The sequence below is a fragment of the Cololabis saira genome, chromosome 2 (genome assembly GCF_033807715.1).
Source record: "Cololabis saira isolate AMF1-May2022 chromosome 2, fColSai1.1, whole genome shotgun sequence".
In the NCBI taxonomy this organism is placed as follows: domain Eukaryota; kingdom Metazoa; phylum Chordata; class Actinopteri; order Beloniformes; family Belonidae; genus Cololabis; species Cololabis saira.
Window position 1 is genome coordinate 50,628,616 of NC_084588.1, and position 22,005 is coordinate 50,650,620.

The window sequence follows — 22,005 nt, forward strand, 5'->3', positions numbered from 1 at the left end:
AAGATGGGGAACGGATTATTTTGGGTTATTTCTCTATTTTTATTTTGTAATTTCAAAAAAAAAAAACGGATGGCTGCGAAATACACGTCGCAATTTTCACCAAGCACGACTTGCACAACACCTCGCTCTGGTCGACATCATCCTTTCTAAATCCAAAATACCTCCAAATAATGGAGGATGATTTATGTTTTGGCACAAAATTAGATTCTGCACTGCCACCGGCCGCATTATCCTCCGTACTCATGTCTCCTTTCTTCCGTTTGGATTTCTCCGCTCTTCACCGCTCTCCTGTGCGTGTGGCTGTGTGCCGCGTCTCAGTCACGTCTCCCTCCCTCCCTCCTATGTTTGTCATTGGTTGGCTTCAGCTGTCGATCAACAGCAAGCATGAAATAAGCTTTGTGGTTGGCTGGCCGTAGTGGTGCGTTCAAGGGCAATCTTAAAAGTAGTGTTTATGGAGACTGCTCGAGCTTTACAAGCAGGGCGAGCGGAAATATATCGTTTATATCGTTGCTTTTCCGTTATTAATGTCTTGAATGTTCATATCTCGATATAGATACGATAACGGTATATCGTTCAGCCCTACGCCGTACCCTACGCCGTAGGCTCTGCGTTGGTGTAACGCGGAACCATAAATCAGCTCCGGAGCCGGCAGGCAGAAATCTCGAAGTTTTCGGAGCAAATTTCTTAATAGACATAGCTACAACTGTTAGATTTCATCTATTAAACAAACATTTATCTTCCTAAATGATTTATTTCAGCCAGCGGTAATTCTCCACAGAGCTGCAGGTTTCTCCCCTGGGACGACAGCGCAGGTTGACCCGGCGATCACGTCTGTACTCCGGCTGCTGCTGCTGCTGCTGCTGCTGCGCCCCGGACTCTTATCTCCGAAAACATCAGATCAAATTTCTTAACAGGCGTTATTTGGATAAACTGAGCCCAGGTTGGGGATCTTAACGGTTACTTTTACGCCTGAAAAAATATTAAAACTTAATGAAAGGGCCATATTAACAGCGCTACAGCTGAAATTAAAACAGCTTTTGGCTCTGGGCTTCCTGATTTTAGGGGTGGTGCTGAAAGTAGGAGTAGGGGGAGTATTGGGACTGACCTGGGAAGATTTCAAAATCTGTCCCTTTTTTTTTTTTTAGGGGTAGTGATAGAAAGTAGGGCTGGTGAAAGGAAGTAGGGCTAGTGAAAGAAAGTAGGGGGAGTATTGGGATTGGGCTAATCACCAACATTCATTTGTAGGCGAGTAAGAGGAGAGGGGAGTGAGTTACTACGAGTATCTGTATGATCTCTTAGATCGCACGCCCACACATACCTCAACCAGCAGCCTAGTCGTTGCAATAAAAGGTTTTCTCCACAATTGAGCAATTATCTAGGTATTTTAAAGAGGTAGCAAACAACTTTACTATAAGCAACTGATAAGAAACCAACAAATTAAGGTTAGAGAAAGCAAAATTTCTGCACACCAAAGAAAAGTAAGCACCTAAATAAAAGGAATTCCATTCCTTTTCTGATATGAGAGGGGTACATAGCTGACTAATCCATCCAAAACTGGTGTTATTTCTTAAAACACCAACACCAGATTTATCTGGTGTCTAAAATCAGAGCCTGCTGTGATTACTGGAGCAGCTAAGGACAACCTGAGCAGTAAACATTATTTGCATGCACGTTCAGAGCCTCGGGTTTGGTGCCAGCCCTTTACACTCACTCAGAGTAAAGATAGCCCCGCCATCTGCAATGCATTAACACCATATAAACAAACTTTACCATCAAGTCATTAACCTAAATTTCACACTAGAAAATGTTAATGGGGGCTGGAGTTGGTCCAGGAGCTGAGGTTTTCCTCTCTCGTTCAACTTAACCATCACAACATTTCCTACCATACTTATGCCGATGACACACAGCTCTATATTTCAGTGTCACCACATGACTACAGTCCCCTGATCTCATTGTGTAACTGTATTCACCAAATCAATGATTGGATGTGCAAGAATTTTCTCCAGCTAAATGCAGAAAAAGACAGAGATTGGGTCTGGGCGATATATCGAGATTTTAATATATATCAATATATCTTCAAACGCGATATGGTACGAGACAATATCGTTTATATCGGAAAAAAAAAAAAAAAATTATGATTTTGATATAGCTTATTTTGTGACAAATTGACTTGAACTTTTTATTTGAGATTTGCACAAATGTTTTGTTATTTGCACAACTGTCAACCTCAGTGGAAAAGTCTGCCTGTTACTGTCTACATTGTATTAATTGCACAGGGTATTTTAATTTAATTGTTATGCAGGAAAGGGATATTTGTTTTATTTTATTCAAGAAGCATTTTTATTCTATATATGCAGGCAGTTTATTTTTATTTCATTTGTTTTATACATTTTGATATTGTGCAGACCTCTGTTTATAAAGGTACCTGTGTGACATTTGGCACGAGGCTTTGTATTAAAACTGACAAAAAATGAAAAAAATGAAGCTAACAGAGATGCTAACAGAGATGCTAACAGAGATGCTAAGAGAGATGCTATGCTATAATGCTTTGGGGGAAACCCCAATTATGGCACAGAAAAAATATCGATATATATCGAGTATCGCCATTCAGCTAGAAAATATCGAGATATGACTTTTGGTCCATATCGCCCAGCCCTAACAGAGGGCATCATTTTTGGCCCTAAAAATGAAAGGGAAGAGATCAGCGCTCACCTTGGCTCCATGTCATTGACAGCTACAAATCAAGCCAGAAATCTTGGTGTAATTATTGACTCAGACCTGAACTTAAATAGCCATCTAAAGTTTATCACTAAATCTGCCTACTACCACCTAAAAAACATAGCTAGAATTAAGGGGATTCTGTCTAAACAAGACATGGAAAAACTTATTCATGCATTCATTTTTTTGCTATATAAATAAACTTGCCTTGCCTTAAAGTCAAAGCACACTGGAGGTTGTCCTGATAAAATAAGTCAAACATGTCTCCCAGAGGTTTCTGTACAAGCTTATAATTCTTGTAACAGCTTCAAACTAAGATCCAGTCCTCATAACAGCCCTGAAAACAGCAAAAAGCCTTCCCCACCTGTTTCCTCTTACTCGTGCACATTCTTCATGAGCCACCAGTTTTCACACATAGCAGCCAACAATCTGCAAGCCTTCATATTTCTCTGACATGCAGTGGGAGCAGACACATGCACGCCGACTCACATCTGCAGCTTCATCACTCGTGGTTGTTCTGCAGATCAAAAGCGAGGCCTTCCCTCCCCTGCCCTGTTATGCAGCTCAGCGTAAACATTTTAAAACGTATTCATGACATTTTAGGCCACAGACAGAGACGACAACACGATGATCCTGGTGAATCTGGACAGACTGAACTACTAACAAAAAAAGATGGGTTACAGACTTGTCAAACTAAATGTCATCATCTAAATATTAAACCTCCCGTGATGCTGAATCGTTTGTGACACGCTGTTCGTCTTAAGCCCGCCGCTCGGGGCGGCTGCGCAGCATCTGACGTGGCTCCGATCTGCCCACGGTTGGTCTCGTCTCCGCTGGAGGGCCGAGACCAAACGTGGCACGTTTTGACATGCATCATGCTGACAGCTGTCATGGCTGCTTGGGAGGCTATAGGAGAGAAGGGTCACCCACTTATTTCATTAATGAAGTCAGGGGGGCCCCCCAGACCAATGGGAAGGAGGAACGAGGCAGTCAGGAGAGTGGTGAACCCGCCTCTCCCCCTCCTGTAACAATCCTACTCGGCCCTCCTCTTTTTAGCCTGTCGCCGTCATTTAAAAAATAACTTAATGCATGGTTGCTTCTCCCCTCCTCCTCCTCCTCCTTTCTGTTCTTGCATTCGTTTTTATGCTGCACCGTGCCATCCGTGGCTGTGCAGGAGGGAAGAGGAGGAGGATGGGAAGAAGGCTAAAGGTAGCTGGGGGTGTTGGGGAGACTGCAGCCTGCAGGATTTTAAGCCAGAGCTCCAAGGGTCATCGGGGCACTGGTGTACATACTGACGGCACATGACAACACGGCGTGCATGAGCCTAATGCTTGTGTACAGTGCACACGGGAGGGACAATGGGAGCTCACATTGTGTGTAAATGATTACATAGTAGACAGTCTGTGCATATCCTGCTGCACATGCAACGCCGCATTCCAGCATATCAGTTCCAGGGCATCAACCGTCTGAGCCCGACCCGCTGGTCTAAAAACCGGGATGAATGGCACTTTTCCCACTAGAACCTACTCAGCTCCACTCATCTCAGCTCGACCTGGTTTCTTTTCCATAAACAGCAGAAGAACGAGGTTGGAGCGAAGCTGCTGTGACGTATTTGATTGTGTATCTAAACGGAGAAGACAACAACACTAAAGATGTAGAACCTGGAGGAGATGATAGATGTGCTGCTGGGTCTGTGACTTGTGTTCCATATCAAGTTAAAAAATGAGAGTGAGAGAAGCTTCAAGCATCCATCCATCTTCTTCCGCTTATCCGTTCCCGGGTCGCGGGGGCAGCAGCCTCAGCAGGGATGCCCAGACTTCCTTCACCCCAGACTCTTCCTCCAGCTCTTCCGAGGGGAGTCCGAGGCGTTCCCAGGCCAGCCGAGAGACATAGTCTCTCCAGCGTGTCCTGGGTCTTCCCCGGGGTCTCCTTCCGGTGGGACATGCCTGGAACACCTCCCTAGGGAGGAGGGACATGCCTGGAACACCTCCCTAGGGAGGCGTCCAGGAGGATCCGATACAGATGCCCAAGCCACCTCAGCTGACTCCTCTCAATGTGAAGGAGCAGCGGCTCGACTCCGAGCTCCTCCCGGGTGACCGAACTCCTCACCCTATCTCTAAGGGAACGTCCAGCCACCCTGCGGAGGAAACTCATCTCTAAGGGAGCGTCCAGCCGCCCTGCGGAGGAAACTCATCTCCAAGGGAGGAAACTCATCTCTAAGGGAGGAAACTCATCTCTAAGGGAGCGTCCAGCCACCCTGCAGAGGAAACTCATCTCTAAGGGAGCGTCCAGCCACCCTGCGGAGGAAACTCATCTCTAAGGGAGCGTCCAGCAGAGGTGTGGACTCGAGTCATGTGACTTGGACTCGAGTCAGACTCGAGTCATGAATTTGATGACTTTAGACTCGACTTGACAAAATGTTAAAAGACTTGCAACTCGACTTGGACTTTAACAACAATGACTCGTGACTTCACTTGGACTTGGGCCCTTTGACTCGAGAAGACTTGCTACTTTCACCAAAACACAAAGATTAAAAAGTATTTAAATAAAGAACGCGCTCTCACTCTCTCTGTGTGTGTGTGTGCGTTCGTGTGTGCATTTGTGTGTGCGCGAGCTGGCGCAGCATCCAATCAGATTAGAGCCACGTTGCGACAGCAGCCAATCAAATTGCAGGACAACCAATGAAGAAGAAATTGAAACCAAAGCGCCAGTTTTTAAAAATGATACCGAAGGTGATTTCGTTTGGGTACAAAAAATACGAGGTAGTGAACAAAAAACGAATTGCAGTGTGCAAAACATGCGGGTCGAAGATCACAGACGGAGAGGCAACAACTTCCAACTTCGTCCGACATCTGAAGCTGCACAAAGAACGGTAAGTGGAGCTGGCGAGCTCATGCTCAGCTAACGTTACTTTATCTGCTAAGTAAAGTAACTTTGCTAGTTGTAGTTAATGATGCTGTACTGGTAACGTTACATTACAAACACGGTAATCTGTTGCGTTGCGTTGCGGCTTTAACCAGCGCTGCAAAGCCTCAGCTTCGAAGGTAACGCAACGTTCACGTTATTGCATGGATTTACAGTGTATGCAATTCAGATGGAGTGTTTTCAGCTTCAGTCTGATAGTCAGTATATCCAGTAGGCCTATTACTACACGGCTGGCTAAGCAGTGGTAGTCATTATTTTTGCTTTAAAAAAAAAAATCAATAAACATTCATAAATGTCTTAACACTGTACACAATTAAATTAATAGTAAGACAATGTTAAGATCAGTACTGGAGTTGAGGGGGGATGAGGGGGGATGGCATCCCCCCCTGAAATAAAAACGGCCCAAATCATCCCCCTATAAAACTTCCATCCCCCGTTTCCATCCCTTATGTCATTTCATCAATGAATGTGGTTTTACTGCTATTTCAACATTTAGAGTCATCACCAGAAAAATAACACCGGAAAAATAACTTATTTGACAATTTTCACTGTTTCAAGTACATTTTCATTTGAAATAAGTAGGAAAATCTGCCAGTGGGACAAGATTTATCTTCTCATTACAAGCAAAAAAATAGTTCCCCAGGCAGATTTTTCTACTTATTTCAAGTGAAAATCTACTTGAAACAGGTGAAAATTGTGTTTTTTTCCAGTGATGAGTCTTGTTTTAAATGTAATGAATTTTCTTTTACTAAAATCAGACATTTTAACTAGAAATATTCTTGTTAAGATTTTGAGTTTTTGCAGTGATCCATTTTACTTATCCTGTGAAGGACAGAGGCATATTGATAAGTTCAGAAAACTGTTCTTTAATGTTGTGTTTTGATGTATTTGATGTAAGCCCAGTGGATATTTAAAGCTTACAGAAGGCTGCATTTAACTGCTGCTATGTCATTCCTGCAGTATTTCTGCAGGTGTTTTGGTCACTGCTATTATTTGTAATATATTATATTATTTGTAATCAGCACAAATTATCTGTCCCCATATGATTAAATCCACCATCCCCCCTGATTTTATTTTACAACTCGAGTACTGGTTAAGATTGATATATTAATAATGTGAGTAATGAAGGGTAGTTTTCAAGTATTTCATGTGTGGCTATAAGCAATTTTCTGACATCTGTTTAATATGCTGGTATCTTGCAGATTTGACGAATACCAGATGAACAAAAGCATCCCAAATGAACCACAACAGCCTTCAATCTCACAATTCCTGGATACTTCTGTTGGACATTACAGCATGAGTCATCCACAACAGAAAGCTATCACCAATGCAATATTATCTGACTTGATTATTGATTGCAACTTGCCCCTGTCTATCGTGGAAAACAAGAGCTTTCGCCACTTTCTGACAGTACTTGATCGTAAGTACAGCCCAGTGTGTCGCAGAACATTGACATCAAAAACAGAGAACCTCGCTGAAGAGAGACGTTCAAAATTAAAAACTCAACTGAGCAACACTCACCATGTTTCAGTCACTGTGGACATTTGGTCTGACCGAAAGATGAGGGGGTTCCTTGGTATCACTGTGCATTGGATAGAGAAAGAGGCGGAGACAATACAGCTAAAGTCCAATCTCTTGGCCTGTAACCGCTTCAAAGGCTCACACACAGCTGAAAGAATCTGTGACCAATTTGATGCAATATGCGATGAGTACAACATTAAAGATAAACTGGACTACATTATTAGTGACAACGCTGCTAACATGCGTAAAGCCTTCACTGTGTGCTTCCCCACCGTACAAGAAGAAGATGATGATGATGACGGGGATGATCTAGACGACCCAGAGCTCTGGCATGACTTAACCGTGGAAGACCAGCTAACAGTAGATGCTGCCATGGCAAAGAAACAGCGCTTGCAGTGTTTTGCGCACACTCTCCAGCTGGTGGTGGGAGACGGCTTGAAAGAAACGAAAGTGGCATCTCCTTCTCTTTCAAAGTTATCCAAACTCAGTTCACTGCTGCACACAAGCACAACGTTCAAAGATGTGTTTGATGCTGAATTTGGGGAACAGAAAGGAATTCCTGCCGCTGTGAACACAAGATGGAACTCAACACTAAGGCAAGTGAAGGCAGTTCTCCAGTGTGATCATCCAAAGCTCTGTGCTGTTCTGGAAAAGGCTGGGCACAAGGAGTTGTCATTCACAGCACGGGAGTGGAATCTGTTGAAGGAGTTGGTGGACATCTTGAAGCCGTTTGGAGAAGCAACAGATATGACACAGGGGGAGAAAGTAGTCACAATCAGTGCTGTTGTTCCATCTATCTTGTCCCTCAATCACCACCTTGAGAAGATGAAGCCTCAAGTCCGTTTCCTGAGCGGCCTGGTCAGAAGTCTCCAGGCATCCCTGAACAAAAGATTTCTTGGAATCTTCATCAATGTGAAAATGGCCAGGACACAAGATGGGGTCACTGCCCCCTTTTCAGACCCAGTCTACCTCAAAGCAGCTGTCTTGGATCCAGCTTTTGCTCTGTTGTGGGTGGAGCCCCATGTGCTCGTCAGTCGTGATGTCAAGGCAGAGGTGGCACATCGAGTTAAAGGTAAATTTTATTGAGTTTGATGTAACTTTTTTTCCCCTCACAGTCTGATCTAATTGATTGCAACAATATTTTTTTCAGTCTAACTTCATCCCCCACACTAATGGTAATAAGGGATTGTTTGTTTCTACTATTTTTCTGTTTTGCCAGAACTGATCCTGCAGGATGCAGCAGGGACAGGGCAACCTGTGCCTCTTATTGACGAAGAACAGGCAGAAGAGCTTGGACAAGGAGAAGGGCTGTTTGCAGCATACCATAAGAGACAGAAGAAGGATGTGGGGACCACTCCAGCACTACAGCTAAGTCACTACCTTGACATAGCAGAAGGACAGAATGCTCTTTTGTTTTGGGCAATGAACATGAAGACTCTTCCTTCACTGTTCCAAGTGGCCATCAGAGTCTTGGCGGTGCCTGCCTCCAGTGCTCCAGTGGAGCGAGTTTTCAGCCATGGTGGCATCATCCTACGGCCCCATCGTGCACAAATGACTGACAGACTTTTATCCAATTTGGTCTTTTGCAAATGCAATGCAGCATAGGGCCCTGAAATAACAGAAAATGTTCAACCCTGTTCATTGTTATGTTCATGCATTTATATTTTTCCTTCTCCGTCAAACACATGCGTGCGTGCGCACACACACACACACACACACACACACACACACACACACACACACACACACACACACACACACACACACACACACACACACACACACACACACACACACACACACACACACACACACACACACACACACACACACACACACACACACTATGAGATAAATACAAGATGGGTCAGAAACTGCTGTGGTGCTAGTTATAGTGGAATATGCTATGGAAATATAATGTCAGCACTTTTGTACTTTTACTACTAATTTCAGTTGCACTTTATCAAATGTGTTTATTCTGTGAAGAAATTAGTCTAAAAGGAAGAATATTCTTGCAGAATATGAGTTCAATGTTAAATGATACTGGTTAATAGTGCAATGTCGACACTAGTTTTCTTGTAAAGTTCAATGGCACTTGTTTTTATCATTTGTTTTGATAAATAAATATAGATTTTAAAAGCATACATGATCTGTGTAAATTTAATATATTATTACTCTGTTGTTAAAATGACTCGAAAGGACTTGAAACTCAAAGTGTAGGACTTGCGACTCGACTTGTGACTTGTCAGTCCTGACTTGCGACTTGACTCGGGACTTGAGGGCAAAGACTTGGGACTTGACTCGGGACTTGAGGGCAAAGACTTGAGACTTACTTGTGACTTGCAAAACAATGACTTCCTCCCACCTATGGCGTCCAGCCACCCTGCAGAGGAAACTCATCTCTAAGGGAGCGTCCAGCCACCCTGCGGAGGAAACTCATCTCTAAGGGAGCGTCCAGCCACCCTGCGGAGGAAACTCATCTCTAAGGGAGCGTCCAGCCACCCTGCGGAGGAAACTCATCTCTAAGGGAGCGTCCAACCGCCCTGCAGAGGAAACTCATCTCTAAGGGAGCGTCCAGCCACCCTGCGGAGGAAACTCATCTCTAAGGGAGCGTCCAGCCACCCTGCGGAGGAAACTCATCTCTAAGGGAGCGTCCAGCCACCCTGCGGAGGAAACTCATCTCGGCCGCTTGTATCCGCGATCTTGTCCTTTCGGTCACTACCCAAAGTTCATGACCATAGGTGAGGGTAGGTGCGTAGATTGACTGGTAAATCGAGAGCTTCGCCTTTCGACTCAGCTCCCTCTTCACCACAACGGTCCGGTACATCGACCGCATAACTGCGGACGCTGCATCGATACTTGAACTCCTCCACCTGAGGCAGGACTTCTCCACCAGCTTCAAGCAACGCTTTTTAATTTTTTTAGTTTGTCTCAGTGCTACTGAAAAGTCAGCTGGAGCCGTGAAGAGCTATGAAGAGACGGAGCTCCTGGTGGATCTGGTCGTTCCTTATCGCCCGTCTAGATCCCTTTTTAATTCCACCAGGAACATCTGCACCTCAGAGTTGGATCACCAAACAGACTTCTGCTGCTGTTGCTGGTGGAATAAAACGAACACGAAGCTCCGTCAGAGTCTCTTTCTCTGATGTCACATCCTGACTCAGACGTCGGTGGCCTGTAGTGTGATGACATCACAGCCCGACTCGGCCGCTAAGAACCTCGGCAGGGTAGATACAGAAAAAGTATCTACTCGGCACGTTAGGCCCCTGGCGGGAAAGAACCAAAACTAAGGCGAGCCGAGTCGAGTAGGTTCTAGTGGAAAAGCGCCATAAATGATCCGATCAGGAAAGAAGGAAATGACCTGGTGTCCCCTGCTTTTCCCCCGTTATATTAGTGAACTGTTTAAAGACTTCTAGCCTCACAAGCCGCCCCGAGACATACGAACACACACACACACACACACACACAAAACATACATTAATTCAGGATAGAGGTCCACACGGCTTCTCGTCTATCGTCCTGGAAACCAGGCTGCTGGTGTTTGCATCACTAACATGTGACGGGGGACAGATCTTTGTCTGAGTGTGTCAACATCCAGCTCAGCTAGTCCAAGTGCAAACAGCCTGAGGTCGTCGTGCAAACCGCAGCATCTGAACATACAGCCGCGGGACTTTAGTGCTTATCTGGGAGAGCAGAACAAAGCGTCCTGACCGAGCCGTTCAGATTCTGGAGGTAACGTCATCCCCGGCTGGTTCATTGAGCATCAGCATGTTTGCTTTGTGCAGGTAAAGAACGACATTTCTCCGTAGGTTTACTTTAAATACTGGCAGTATAATAAACCATATTAAAACACAGCAGTAAACGGACAATAACAACAAGATGTGCAATATCTTTTTACCTATTTTTTATCATGTTTCTTTATCTCATACTGCACTATTTTCTTCCTCTGTGTATACTGTTTATATTTTAATGTTTTAATTATATTTTTTATCCCCTTTCTCTGCATATGTGTGTTGTGCGTACTGCTGCTGCTTAAAGTGAATTTCTCCACTGAGGGATGAATTAAGGACTATCTAATCTAATCTAAAAGCCCTATAATAATTTAAAAATATTACTACTAACATCTTATTATTTTGTTTCAGTTTTATCCTCAGCTCTGCCTTAGTTCAATCCTCGTCTCGTCTTCTGCTGAAGGCTGGCCTTTTCTCTTCCGTACCACTGAAGACAGGATGTATAATATAAATAGAGCATAAAAATGTGATGCTCAGCTCTCCAGAGACAAACAATAGAGATATGACCTTTATAATCCCATCAAACAACGCATTGGGATATCATATATTGGAAAAAATGCCTTAGAGGTCTTCTTCATGACACTATCTTCATGCCGACCACTGAGTCAGATTACAGAAAAACAAATAATGAAATGATCATGAACCCTCTTGACATCATAGAATTTTAAAAAAAAAGGACAGAAACAGCGTAACTGGAGTCTACAGAGACTCGCTGCCTCTCCATCTCTGGAAAGCAAAAGCAGAGCTGACTTTTGTCTCTCCGAGTCGGTAAGTCAGGACAGACTCTTTAAATCCCGACAGGCTACAGCAGGGGTATTCAATTAGATTCGGCCGGGGGCCACATCTGCAAAAGGACTGTATGGAGAGGGCCGCACAATTTGAAAATTTGGGGGTTTTCAAAATGTAATTTGCACTCAAAGACGAAGACTTATTTATATATAATACATTTGTATTATACATTTGAATATATCTAGTTTACATATGAATTATGTATTAATTGTCTCCAGATTTAGTCATTGTGAATGTTAAATATAATATTCAGATAAAGAAATATTATTTTAAATGCAAGTTCATTTTGAAACCATGCATTGTGCAAACTTAATGAAGTTGATATTGACCTACTTTTAATAAAACACGCCATAATGACAAAGCACCACTTTCCACCAAGATTTCCTTATTTGAATATTATATTAAGCATTGAGCACAAGCATTTCAGTCCATAGTAGCCAGTTTGATGTTATAAATAAGGAACCAAAATATTAACCATAAGCTCCTTTATTAATGAAACATCTGTGCATAATATCAGCAAAACAAAACAATCACATGAAATTATAGGAGGCTTAGAAGTCCTCACTTATTCAAATGAAAAAAATGTCAGGCCAATCCTAGAAGCCACTGGCAAAAAATCTGAAGTAAAAAACATCTCCAACAGAGATTAACATGTACAAACACTATGCATCGTTAACCAACTAAAAAAAGGCTACCAAGCATCTTAAACTTAAATGCTATATGCATTCTCTGCACACATTACAAATAAAAATCGCACCTTGTGTGAACGCATTCCTGGCATATCTGTCTGCCCGTCTGTCTGCATGTGTCTCAAGGCTGCTCGTCAGCCAGCGGTGTGCAGCAGGCCAACAAAATTACGCACAGCTCAGCGCAGCGCAGCGCAGCGCAGCGCAGCGCAGCGCAGCGCAGCGCAGCGCAGCGCAGCGCAGGTGCATCACTATTATTTAAAAAAAAAAAAAAAAAAAAAATTTTTTTTTTTTTTTTTTTTTTTTCAACAAACAACCCCTTTTTTGAAATATGACCAGGGGCCACATAAAAGCTCCTGGCGGGCCGCATGTGGCCCGCGGGCCGCCAATTGAATAGCCCTGGGCTACAGCAATGCAGATCAGCCTCACAAAGCAGCGCTTCACACACCAACTACTCGCTTTGTCTCTATAGTTCGGATCACAGTCTATTCAGTGAGTGGTGACGGTCCGCGGCGCGTTTGTTCTCTGGAGAGATAATGTTTACTTCAGTAAATCACACGACAAACAGCCGTTAGCAGCTGTAGCAACTGTTTAAAGCCGAGGACACACCAACCAGACGTCGCCCGCTGTCGGCCGACTGCTGTGTCGCCTCGCGTCGCCTGTGTCGGGCTCAAAAAGAATCACTTTGACACACCGCAAAGACGACACCCAACGGCCAACTAGCACGTACGTTCTGCGCAGTCTGCGTTTCAATTTGCTGCGATGTTTTCGGAGAAGAGCCCCCGGTCCGGGGTGCAGCAGTAGCTCAGATCGCCAGGTCAACCTGCTCCGTCGTCCCGGGGAGAAACCTGCAGCTCTGTGGAGAATTACCCCTGGCTGAAATAAATCATTTAGGAAGATAAATGTTGGTTTCATAGATGAAATCTAACAGTTGTAGCTACGCCTGTTTATGGTTATGGTTTATGGTTCTGCGTTAAATCGACGCAGAGCCTACGGCATAGGGTACGGCGTACGGCGTACGGCGCGCGTCGCCGCATAACCTACGCCGTAGGCTCTGCGTTGGTGTAACGCGGACCCATAAATCAGCCTTTATTCCGACGAGGTTGCAACAACGGGGAAAACGAGTGATTATGTACATTCACTGAGTGAATATTATGAAAGTAAAATATATATTTCTCACTAGAAATGTAATCAAAACTCATTTTTATGCAGAAACTAACTCAAAATATTGATTTTATTCACTAAAAAATAAGAAATGTCCGCCATGTTTTTTTTTTGGATTCAGTCCGCACATCTGAACAGCCAATCACAGAGGGCGCCCGACCTGTGGCGACGTGCGGGACACACCGGGGAAACTAGGCCGACAGACGCACATCGACGGCCCGATGGCCGACAGTTGGCTTGGTGTGTCAGGGCCTTAAGTCCCGGGCTGTTAGAGGTTGAGCATCATGTATCCTGTGATGACAATCCCTCTAATCTTGCTGAATATATGACCGTATAAATGGAAAAACAAAAGTAATCAGGATATTCTCAGCAAAGCTGTCAGAGTCTCATTTCACCTGTTTAAAAACCACTCGGTGAAACTAATGGAAATTCCACATTTCCACATTGTTGCAACGCCCTCTCGATAACATTGCGTTGCATCACTTTTATTTGTGTTCCAGTATTGATTTCTAATCTTTGTGGAGCTCATTTGCGCAGCAGGAAAATCTATAATTCTTTAAAAGGGTGATATGAAAGACTGAATCATTCGGAAACTTCGCAAAACCAGATCAAATTATAGTCATTACACTATTAAAGAGGAAGTTCTGGCTCTTAACTACCATTAGATATCAGATACAGGAATCTTTGACTGCATTAAATGTAGTTTCTGACAGCCCATAAGAGGAAGACAGTCAGCAACAAATCTACAGTCGAAGTTAGTTGGTTAATTCGTCAAATCACTGCTGTTGTTTTTAGGGAAACTGTCTGTCACACGTGTCGGTTCAGCTCTCCTACAGACAAACCTGCACCAGAATAACCCCCGGCCTTCCGGACAAAGCTGCACAGATAAATGTCAAGGCTTTTTTCACCCCGATGTTCAGAAAGTAGCCTCAAGGAAGAAAACAGTTATTTATTCTTGTCCAAAATGAGGCTATTTTTCCACATACAGGACTGTCTCAGAAAATTAGAATATTTTGATAAAGTCCTTTATTTTCTGTAATGCAAAAATGTCATACAATCTGGATTCATTACAAATCAGCTTAAGAAAACTCAAATATCCTATCTCAAAAAATTAGAATATTCTGGGAATCTTAATCTTAAACTGTAAGCCATAATCAGCAATATTAAAATAATAAAAGGCTTGCAATATTTCAGTTGATTTTTAATGAATCCAGAATGTATGACATTTTTGCATTACAGAAAATAAAGAACTTTATCACAATATTCTAATTTTCTGAGACAGTCCTGTACAAGGTTTTACTGTTTCCTGTTTTGTTTATTGTCGGCGTGTGCAGCAAAGTGGCTGATTTGTGTCCCGTCGTGTGATGACTGTCACCAGCCGCTCTTACCCTAATCCATGCATCACTCCCCTCATTTTACTGAGGACTGGGCAGGTTTCAGGTTATCTGAGTGAAAATGGTTTTGTCTGTCTGATAAAGCCGTGCTGCACATGAGAGAGAGGATATCTATCTCTGCTGGAGCTCATTTGTGTAGCAGGCAAATGTCCACTCAGTTTCAGATTAGCCTTTGTTCCACACTGACTTTCCAAAACTAAAGTGTTACACTTCAGAACTGCTCAATTCAGCTGATATATGTGTGGAAATCTGGGAAATTGATTATCATTTGAACTCATTTGAACAAAAAAACTTTACAATTTAAAAGAGTTAAAATAGAAGAAGTTTAAAAGGTCGTTATAAAGACAGATGTAATATAACGGGCTGCAAGTTTAAATCTATGTCATTTTCCCTTTTATTTAAACTGACTTGTTTTTCCCACATGATTATTTTATTTGCTCTGATTTAAGCGGGTTTGTGTTGTTGCTTCAGTCATCAATTTTCTGTGGCCATATCTGATTTCTGTAGTTTCAAGTTTTGCAGATGCGCAATAAAAGTGCAGATGAGGTTTAAGGAGTCAAGGAGACGTCCTCTTTTTATGCATAAGGCAAATATGTTTTACTATAATCACACACAAGGAATCCTTAAAGCAAACAACACACACATGCAGCGTCCCAACTTTACGGCCTACTTCCTCTCCGCACCCACTTGTCCTTCTCAACAGCCGTGTAAAGCACCGCGCCGCCTTTAAAGGCCCCGAGCAAACAAAACTAAAACAGCATCTGCACCCCGAGACCAGCGGTGGGTCGGCCTGTCCTCCCCGACGCTTCCTCACGTCTTTGTCCACCGAGAGACGACGAGGGGAACTGCAGCCCCGCTCTTGTTCGCTCCGCCATAAATGTCACCGGGGGGAAGTTTATGGTCGACAGATGCTCGAAGTAAATGAACCTTCTTCCCCCTCGTCCATCTCTTCCTCACTCGAGGAAGGGGAATCAGAGCCGCGAGCGGCGACCCGGAGTTAACCCCCCGCCGCGTTGCCATGGGAAGGGAAGAGTTGGAAGAAAGAAAAAACACAAAAAGAAACAAGAGAAACAGGAGGAAGCCGAGCACTGGGAAACGACACGCTGCAGAAGAGAGAGGGGAGCCTGTGTTTTCATGTGCAATTGTCTCCGTCGCTGTCTGAACGTCCGCTGTTTTTTCCAGGCAGCTCACATACACACACACACGCATGCACACACACACACACACCATGAAGACAGAGCTGTCTGGTCCTGGACGTCAGCCCGCGGCCAGAGTTCATCCCTGATTCTGGTCAGGCAGACTCCAGTCAGACCCGTCGGTCACAAAGAGGATCTTTCTTTAGACGCAGCTGGTTCCTCCAGGATGACCAGTCAGAAGTTAAGCATGACCCACTAACTGACTTTTAGTCATTATACGATTAAACTCCGAGGATTTGGGGACAAAAATGGAATTTTCAAAAAAAGGCCCGTTCCGATATTTTATTCCTTAACAATTTGTTAGGTTTGACTTGCTTCTCAATATAAAAAAATAGAAACACTCTTGACAACACACACAAACACATTCCCGTTCTGCCTTGCAACCATATCCAATAGATCAGAATTCCTCCGTCAGAGCAGGAAGTGAAAGGCTGAAGACTCTCCGGCACATTTCAGCGGAGCCTAATAACAACAGCTGGCTAACGAGACGACGAGAGGGAACGAGGGAAATGCATGACGAGTGATGCGAGCTGGGATTCACCTGCCTCGATGAAGCACGACAGGTGGTTAAGTCCACACTTTCTGCCTAAAAGCCACGTCCCACAGACGAGGGGACGCTCCAAACAAATCTAACAAAGCTTTTAGAGAAGCAGCAGTTGGAGGGAGGGTGAGAATTTCCCAGGGTTCCTGAGCTCCGTCAGTACCGTCAAAAAACATGCAGCAGAGCTGTAAATCTGCCTGGAAATTATCTGCATGACAGCATCAGAAAATGGGAAACTGGGGGCTCATAAACGGGGCCGTGTCTCAAAGCCGAAGCCGTTTCCACATCCTCATTATTTCAGGCTGTGCTGTGACGTATATATTGGGTCACTGCAGCAGACTGGAGGGCAACCTGTCGCTGCCCGGAGAGCAAAGGCAGCCAGCAGCCGAGCGTTGAACCCACAACCATCGGTGTGGCACGGCGTAGGTGGAAACTGCAGCTCTGTCAGGACACTTCTTAAGGCCCTGTCCCAATACTCCCACTACCCCTCGTTTTCATCCCTACCCCCTAAATTTTGCGCGTTCCCGTGAGGGTAGTGGTGTCCCAATTCCTCTTTCCACCTAGGGTTAGTGAAGAAAACTAGTGTAGTGGTTATGAATCCGTCCCTTAGGAGCGAGTGTTTTCCGATGCACACTAGTTGAAAATTTCCCTTTTCGTCGTCATTTGCGGACTGAATCAAAAAAAAAAAAAAGGCGAACATTTCTTATTTTTTGGTGAATAAAATCAATATTTTGAGTTAGTTTCTGCCTAAAAATGCATTTAAATTACATTTCTAGCAAGAAATATATATTTTACTTTCATAATATTCACTCAGTGAATGTACATAATCATTAGTTTGTCCGTTGTTGCAACCTCGCTAGAATAAAGGCTGATTTATGGTCCCGCGTTACACCAACGCAGAGCCTACGGCATAGGTTACGCGGTGACGCACACCGTACGCCGTAGGCTCTGCGTTGATTTAACGCGGAACCATAAATCAGCTCCCGAAGCCAGCAGGCAGAAATCCCGAAATTTTTGGAGCAAATTTCTTAACAGGCGTAGCTACAACTGTTAGATTTCATCTATTAAACCAACATTTCAGCCAGCGGTAATTCTCCACAGAGCTGCAGCTTCCTGATTTTAGGGGTTGTGCTGAAAGTAGGAGTAGTGGGAGTATTGGGACAGACCTGGGAAGATTTCAAGTGCCCTAAAATCTGTCCCTTCTTTTTTAGGGGTAGTGGTAGTGGAAGAATGTAGGGGGTGTATTGGGATTGGGCCTAAATGTTTGCTGGAAAATTCACAGCTATAAGTGTTTTCCAGAAAAGCCAGTCTGATGAAGCGATCACATGTTCGAATAATCAATACACGCATGTACAGGCATGCAGAACAACATTTCTCTGTCAGAATTACTGGGAAGTTTCATCTGGGGTACGGGCAACTCGGTTATCCAGTGTGAAAAAGTAAAAAAAAAAAAACACAACAAAAAGTATGAAAACAAAATATTTTGAATCCATTGACTGTGAATGTAATAAGATGTAATGGACTTATATTTTGGGATATAATCAACATTCCTCTAAATGTGTAATCCATGTTTATCCTCTTAGTTAAGCAGAACTAAATGAGGCAATGATTAAATATGGAGCAATGAAGTGCAGCTCTGACGGCTGCCCAGGATTCCTGCTTCAGCCTTCAAGAAAAATAAAGGAGTGAGCTGTTCTGGTGAACTGGGCGTGTGTGGAGAAAACAAATGAGTGCTTTGGAAACAGAGCTTAGTCATGCAGCTAGCGGCGAACTTACCGGGAGTCTCCCTTTCCGAGGTTTCCTCCGGCGGGATGGAGGATCGTCTGGTTCTTCATCATTTCCACCACACATTTTGTGTTTAATTCCTTTTCTGTCGAATCAGAAAAAAAGCACACACGGTGTAACTACCACGACTCAAACTCACCACACACAAACACACACACACACCGATCCAAATGGTTGTTAACCAACATCGGTAACTCGTCAAAGCATCCGAGAGGTTCTCCTCATATCAAAAATGGATCTCTGATTGTCTAAATTTCTCCTCACCCCCTTCGATGCCCTTGAGATCCATATTCATAAGTGAGCAAATGAATAAATCTCTTTAGCATCGGCTGTTCTGATCAATATTTCTTTATGATTAAACTGATCTCAGCTGGGTTGCTCCAAAATCACTGCAAAGCTGCGTTTTTACAAAGAAGCACCAAAAGTCTGGCACAGAAGCATTTCCAAGCATTATCACAGTGAAAAATTAGCACCATGTTAAAATAGTTTGACATCTTTTATATGTTTAAATCAGAATTGAGCTTATCAATAAAAACAGGACTTGTCCAGGCTCTTAGACACACACACACACTTGTGACTGGTCTCAACCCGGCTAAGGAGCGGTTCCAGAGCTTCGCTCAGGTATGCGTCTCCATGGGCCGGAGGAATCACAACATAATGCTCTTCATCATGATCACTGCAGCTTTGCCAAGTAGTTCATGAGTCACACATCATCTACTTCAGTAGCAGAAAAAACACAAAATCATCAAAGTAGACGACTAACTTTCATGTAAATGTTACTGATGTCGGTTTTAAAGTGACTTTCAGTCACTATTAGGGCTTTTATGTGAGTGGAAATCAGTGCGGACAGACACTACAGGAACTGGTTCTGGACATCGTATTAGAAGCAGGCGGAGGAGCAACCGGACTTGTATCAACAAGATCCACAAATGGGAACGCCACTGAATCACTATTAGCAGTAAAAATGAGCAGATACAAAGTGTTATCAGCAATTCTGCACCCATCGTGGTTAAAAAGTGGCTCTTGGGCGCTTCAGTTTGAGTCATCGCAAAACCCGCCAGCAACTCATCAAATAATAAATGACTATAATAATAAACTGAATATCTTTTCTAAACAGTTTCACAAAGTGCTTAAAAAACCACTTAGTGTAGAAAACAACTGAAAGATTAAACAGATTCTGACACAAAAAACGGATAAAAAAACTTGATAGCTAACCAAGCAAATAAAATAAAGAGGAGTGGGATCCTTTCCACGTATCACTTCCCTGCAGGTGAACTCGTCCCTGGATTTGGCTCAGCTCCACGAGGAGGTCAAAGGTCAGCGCTATCACTACACTCCTCCAGCTCCAAATCAGTGTTTGCTCAGCGACACTGAAGATTAATACACCCTTCAACTCCAAGAGCTGGTTCAAGGGCCCCACGGTAAACATCTGCTCCACAGAGACCCGTATTATTACCAGGTCTTACCTAATTATTCTGGTAAAAACAAAAAAAATATGTGGCTGCTTCTTAAAAAAAAAATAATTCAGTTTTCAGTTTGTTTTCCATTTGGTTCAACTGCTGGAGTCACTGGCAAATGTGTTGGGACAGGAAGGAGTCAGTGGTTTCAATTCCTTCGCTCTACAAGAAATGGTCATCTGCATTTCACAAATCCGGTTTTATAATATTGTAGACTTCAGCTGGTTTTTGTGAACAGTTCTGCAGAACGGGGATTTACATGTGAGGGATGACCGATAACAGCAGGTTCTACTAACCTCTGAGCAAACAAGACTCTGCAGGAAGGATGGCTGTATAAAAAGCTATAAATTAATAACCACCTCTTTCCCTGCCACATATAAAAAACAAACAAAACTGCTGTATTTGATGGACATAAAACTCCAGAGTGAGCAGTGATGTATCTTGGGAATATTGGAAAGGTTGTAACAAGAGAAGATCTGTACTTGACTAAAGTGTTACTCACAGCAAGTAAAAAAGCAGTCACAAGAAACTGGCTCAATGTAAATGCCCCGAAACAGGAACAGTGGTTGGAAATTGTCCAGGAAATTTGTGTTATGGAAAAATTGACATATCTTTTAAGGATCAAAGAGTATGTATTTGAAAAGAAGTGGGAAAAATGGAATACTTACATGGGACGTGACACTAACTAAACAAATGCCGAATGGAACAGTGGACTGAATAGAGGATCATCTCAGTTTGTTTTTGTTAATGTTATTACTTTTGTTATTCTAATATGTAACTTGTTTGCAGTTTTGTTTGTTTACTTGTGAAAAAAATAAAAAAAATTTAAGTTATAAAAAAAAAAAAAAAAAAAAAAAAAAAAAAAAAAAACCTCCAGAGTGAAAATCTACAATCATTACTGCAGCTGATCAAACCTGAAACACTGGATATTTCAACCCAAATAGTTCACAGAGCAGAAACCCTACTGTTACGGCGAGGAGCAGATCCCTGGAAACGTGGTGTCAAAGGTCAGAGGAACCGATTCTTCTGCTGTCAAGGATACTGCAGAGTAAAAAAGTGGGCTAAGCCCGCAGAGAGATGCCATAACTAACGGCCACGGAGGTGGTTTCTCCTCCGTTCCTCTATTCTGCTGCAGCCTATGACACCCATGTGCCCTAAATGTGGCGCTACGGCTGCACTTCCTGCTCAGCTTGAGGGAAACTCTGATGCCGCCTGATTGGGAGGATAAATGTGAGCATTGTTATCGGGGCTTTGCTGCTCTGTAGCCGACTTCCACTTTCCACTGGCCTTTTCTCTGGTCCTTTCCTGGGCTCCGGACCACACTGAGGTTTGGCAACGGCCCGACAGCAGCCAGGAAGCTCGCTGCTCGTAGCGCTGCTGTCGCTAAGACTGAGATTGCTCCGTTCTTCGAAGGCCACAGCCATGGGAACGCGCTGCATTATGCAACGAACGGGAGCAAATACTGACGCAGACTCACTCCCTTCCTGCCTTTGTCCTTTCAGGCGGCTGCAGCAGCAGCTCTCCTGCTGGACCCGGGATGCTCGGGGGGTCAGAGCCGTCTCCCCGTTACGTCTCAGTCACAGGTCTGAATCATGAATGAGGGGACTGGAACCGCCGTGTCCCGAAGCCTCAGAAAAACAGAGGAGGAACTGTGGCTGAACCCAAGAGCAGCCCGAGTCCCTGGAACCGGCAAAAGATCAGAGACTGGGGGAGTTTTCTTATCGCCAGCGAGATATCTGCGCTAACTTCTTCCACAGTGACGTAGAAGGGGTTTTCATCCCCCTCCGACTCCGAGTGGACAGAAGCATCCATTCACCCAGAAACCAGCCGGAAGGCACCACTGGAAACGTGGCAGCGCTGCTTCCAGAACCGTTCCTACGGCCTGCAGCCAGACGTCCTGCTAACCGTCATGTTTGGGGTTTTTTCCGCTTAAAAGCGGTGACTAATGGAAGGCTTTTTAAATTGCAGTGTGTTACCCATCTCAACTTTTAGAGAGAAACCAAATAGGTGGTGATATTTTCATGTGGAGAAGCCGTGCCGT

The 22,005-nt window shown here is 43.8% G+C and overlaps 1 protein-coding gene across 3 annotated transcripts in view; it reads right to left on the minus strand.

Annotated features, from left to right (window-relative positions):
- Positions 1 to 22,005, minus strand: part of kif13ba (kinesin family member 13Ba) — a 92,897-nt gene that overhangs the window by 64,811 nt on the left and 6,081 nt on the right. For all 3 annotated transcript variants that reach the window (XM_061747020.1, XM_061747026.1, XM_061747012.1), the window contains exon 3: positions 18,499 to 18,592. In XM_061747020.1, coding sequence (XP_061603004.1) covers positions 18,499 to 18,592 — 94 coding nt within the window. The remainder of the gene's footprint in view (positions 1 to 18,498; positions 18,593 to 22,005) is intronic.